At 40.9% G+C, this 4,021-nt stretch overlaps 1 protein-coding gene across 1 annotated transcript; it reads left to right on the forward strand.

Annotated features, from left to right (window-relative positions):
• The first annotated feature begins 505 nt into the window (after positions 1–505).
• Positions 506–2,347, forward strand: SPRY2 (sprouty homolog 2 (Drosophila)). The gene has a single exon (XM_010161136.1). It carries the CDS (start codon positions 611–613, stop codon positions 1,550–1,552), a length of 942 nt encoding a protein of 313 aa, XP_010159438.1. The 5' UTR covers positions 506–610; the 3' UTR covers positions 1,553–2,347.
• The last annotated feature ends 1,674 nt before the right edge of the window (positions 2,348–4,021 follow it).

Raw genomic sequence — 4,021 nt, forward strand, 5'->3', positions numbered from 1 at the left:
ATTGGTATTAAACTAAAATTTCCTATTTACATCATGTAAAGTTTAATGTGTAAAGAGACTAGCCTACCAAAATATTATCCAGTTTTAAACAAAATTGGAGAATTATATGTCTGTCATCAGCAGGTCACATTACACTTGCTAAATACTTTCAGGCTTTTTTTTTTTTTAATATAAGTTTTTCAGTAGCCTGATGTGAAGAGTCACTTCAAGTGGCTGGAACGTAATCACTTCATAGGCCATGGTCTAACCAGAAGATGGCCTGGGAACCCGTAGTTAGCAGGCGCAATAACTAGACTTGCTTTCTAGAGCCACAAGTTAAGATGCGTGGATCTAGAGCAGAATCCCTTTAAGGTCTCCACAGGAATAGGCAGGACAGGCCAAGGGAAGTGTGTTCAGCTGACCAGCACCCGCACTCCGCCCCAGTTTGACTTTTTTTTTTTTTAAGTGGCTGATACATTACTTGATTGTGTGCAGTGCTGTGGGATCCTGCAGGCTTGAAAGGCTGCTGGAGAGAGCATGAGATGTGTTGCAATAGTGAATCCTCTCTTTGTTGCTCCAGGATTTCAGATGTGTTCTAAGCCTGCCGGGGTGAGCACGCTTCCAGGCACTGATGGAGACGAGAGCTCAGCACGGCAGCGGGTCGCAAGCCTTGCTACAGGCTCGGCGTGACAGTGGGAGACCGCACGGGGAGCCTGACCTGCGGGATGTCCTGATGCAGCAGGTTCACGTCTTGTCCTTGGACCAGATCAGAGCCATCCGAAACACAAATGAGTACACGGAGGGACCTACGGTGGCTCCACGGCCAGGAGTCAAGTCCGCTCCTCGGGTAGCAACCCAACCCAAAAGCGAAAGGCCCCATGGCTTGCCCGAGCATCATCATTTTAGCCGGATTCAGCACACGCAAACGCACGCCTCTCCTCGGGCGCCCCTGTCCCGATCCATCAGCACGGTCAGCACAGGTTCACGGAGCAGTACAAGGACAAGTACGAGCAGTAATTCATCCGAACAAAGACTTCTGGGATCATCTTCAGGGCCAGTTGCCGATGGGATAGTCCGAATGCAGCCCAAGTCTGAGCTCAAGTCAAGTGAGCTGAAGCCGCTGAGCAAAGAAGACTTGGGAGCACACAGCTACAGGTGTGAGGACTGCGGAAAGTGTAAGTGTAAGGAGTGCACTTATCCGAGGACCCTCCCCTCGTGTTGGATCTGTGACAAGCAGTGTCTTTGCTCAGCCCAGAACGTGGTCGATTACGGGACTTGCGTTTGCTGCGTGAAGGGCCTCTTCTATCACTGCTCTAATGATGATGAGGACAACTGTGCTGACAACCCCTGCTCCTGCAGTCAGTCGCATTGCTGCACTAGATGGTCCACCATGGGTGTGGTGTCCCTCTTTCTGCCTTGCTTGTGGTGTTACCTACCAGCCAAGGGTTGCCTTAAGTTGTGCCAGGGCTGTTACGACCGGGTAAATCGGCCTGGGTGCCGCTGTAAACACTCCAACACCGTTTGCTGCAAAGTTCCCAGCGTTCCCCCCAGGAACTTTGAAAAGCCAACATAGCATCACTAGTCAGAAATACTAAAGTAACAAGGATTATTTTAACGTACATATGCAACCAACTAAGCAGCTATGGTCTTGGCACTGTAGTAGAAGGGTTGGGTATATACTTTGCTGTTTGCAGTGAAATGCTTTTTTCTGTGTGTGCCATCTTAACTGATACGCTTGTTAGAATCCAGCTAGTGGGATACAGGGAGGAAAAAAAAAAATAAAGGGATGCAGTACATTGTGACCCACATATTGCATAAGCTAAAGCAACACAGACACTCCTAGGCAACTCTGTTGTTTGTGAATAGTACTTGCAAAATTTGTAAATTAGCAAATGACTCCTTTTTTTTTCATTGTTTTCTGCCAGAGATAATGTGCTATATTTTTGTATATACAATAATATTTTCAACTGTGAAAAATACGTGGTGTCATAAGACATGGCACAGTCACAAAATATTATACTAATATGTTGTACATTCGGAAGAATGTGAATCAATCAGTATGTTTTTAGATTGTATTTTGTCTTACGGAAACCTTCTATTACAAGACTCTGATTTCCCTTTGGACTTCATGTATATTGTACAGTTACAGTAAAATTCAGCCTTTATTTTCTAATTTTTTCAACATATTGTTTAGTGTAAAGAATATTTATTTGAAGTTTTATTATTTTATAAAAAGAAATATTTATTTTAAGAGGCATCTTACAAATGTCACCCCTTTTTATGAGGACGTCATAGTTGCTGCAAATAAGGGGTGAACGATGCATATGTTCACTATAAAATAGAAAATATATTAACGTTTGAAATTAAACTGGGCTGCTTGTCATTTTTTCCCCCCATTTATTGTTCTGAGTTGGGAAAACTGGTACTTCTCATTGCAAACTTCACTGTGATACAGTCACAGTGAGTCTTAATACGAAAATGGAAATAGCATTTTTATGTGTATTTTTTTGTCATTGTTTACTACTTCACCTGAAAATACAGCAGGATTTTTGCTTCCTTCCTTTGCACAGATGTCCCATATACTGTTCCTACAGCAGAAAAGGAAAATGAACATAGGAAAATGCATTAATTCATTCCAGACTAGGACTAATAGGCACTGAAAGCTTGACCTATTCTATAAGTGATGAGCTTTTGTGCTTTGAATAGGAAATAAGTAATCATTAACAAAAAATGTTAGGCTTGCATGGCTTTACTTGGAGAGAGAGGGAAAAAAAAAGAAAATTAATAAGGTCAGTGCAAAAAGCTTACAGGATTATTTGTTAAAAGTAGAAGAATATGCCACAGGGAATGATAGATCTGAATGCAGTCCAGCCTTATGTCAAACATCTGCCTCACTTGTAAGAAGAAAGTTGCTTGATTTGTCATTTGTGGCAGTTACCTTCCAGTGAGGTCAAAATCCTTTTGCTGCCAAGTTTCCCACCGGAAGCCTAGAGAATGATTTACCTTTCTTTATTAACAAACTATCATTTCCTGTTCTGAACATGTCTCTCCAAGTTTAGAGGTCTTAATGTTGAATTTTATTTATACATTTCTTAAGCTGGCATTCAAGAAATAGTTGAAAGTATTTTTAAGCTGACGCTTAGAAAAATCTCACAGCCTCTTCTGAACCCTCTCCAACAAAAACAAGTTATAACTAATAAATTAAGAACTCACTAAAAGTTGAAAACCAGAGCATCGAGTAAACGTTGCATCTTTTTGCCCCTTAATTTTCATCTGTGATTTGGTGTTTGGGTTAATCAACATAGGTCTGTAGTACTCAAAAACATTACGCTGCATGTTTGTTTGCATTGGTTATTGATCATCAAGTGAAATTAAAAAGTGCAAGTCCTGACTAGTTCGCAAAACAAAAATAGCTGATACATGGACCTTGTTCTCTCTCTTTTTTTTTATTTCCTTCTCTAGTGAAAAATGTAAGCTGGTTTTCTTTCCTCTCGGCACCAGCTGGCTGGATAGTTTTGTATACAGAGACGAGCAGTATATATTTAGCCTTGGGAGTGTAATTTGCCAGGAAGGGTGGCTAATGTTACACCAGTGATCTGTCAATATTGAAAGCGCATCGGTATACTGTGACTGAGTGTTGGGGTGTATGTGTGAGATCGTACTTAGTTGCTGATAAACAAAGTTTTCTTATTATTTCTTCTAGAAATTTTTGTTCTTGAAGGAGTTGGTAACCATCATGTGTTTCCATTCACTGAATGTAATTCTGGAATTAGATCAGGTGCTTATGCCTAAACTATGGGTTAGTCTTGCTGATTGAAAACAAACATTTGAATAATAAATAGTCCATTTATTGGGGGAATATTTGACCTTTAGGTTATATTTTGGAAACCCCAAACCCCACTGATTTCAGTAGACAGTAAATCCAGTCTTTTCACTGTATTTATGATCTTGACAATACTGAAGGTGAACCCTGTCTTTTCAGTGATTTACGTTTCAGTCAAGGAAGGTATCTCTAAAGAAAGTTGAAGGTGAAACTGGAAAA

This window comes from Eurypyga helias, unplaced genomic scaffold (assembly GCF_000690775.1).
Source record: "Eurypyga helias isolate BGI_N326 unplaced genomic scaffold, ASM69077v1 scaffold10131, whole genome shotgun sequence".
In the NCBI taxonomy this organism is placed as follows: Eukaryota; Metazoa; Chordata; class Aves; order Eurypygiformes; family Eurypygidae; genus Eurypyga; species Eurypyga helias.

What these genes read in the sequence shown, in the direction of transcription:
- SPRY2 (XM_010161136.1), top strand. Translation starts at nt 611, where the DNA reads ATGGAGACGAGAGCTCAGCACGGCAGCGGGTCGCAAGCCTTGCTACAG.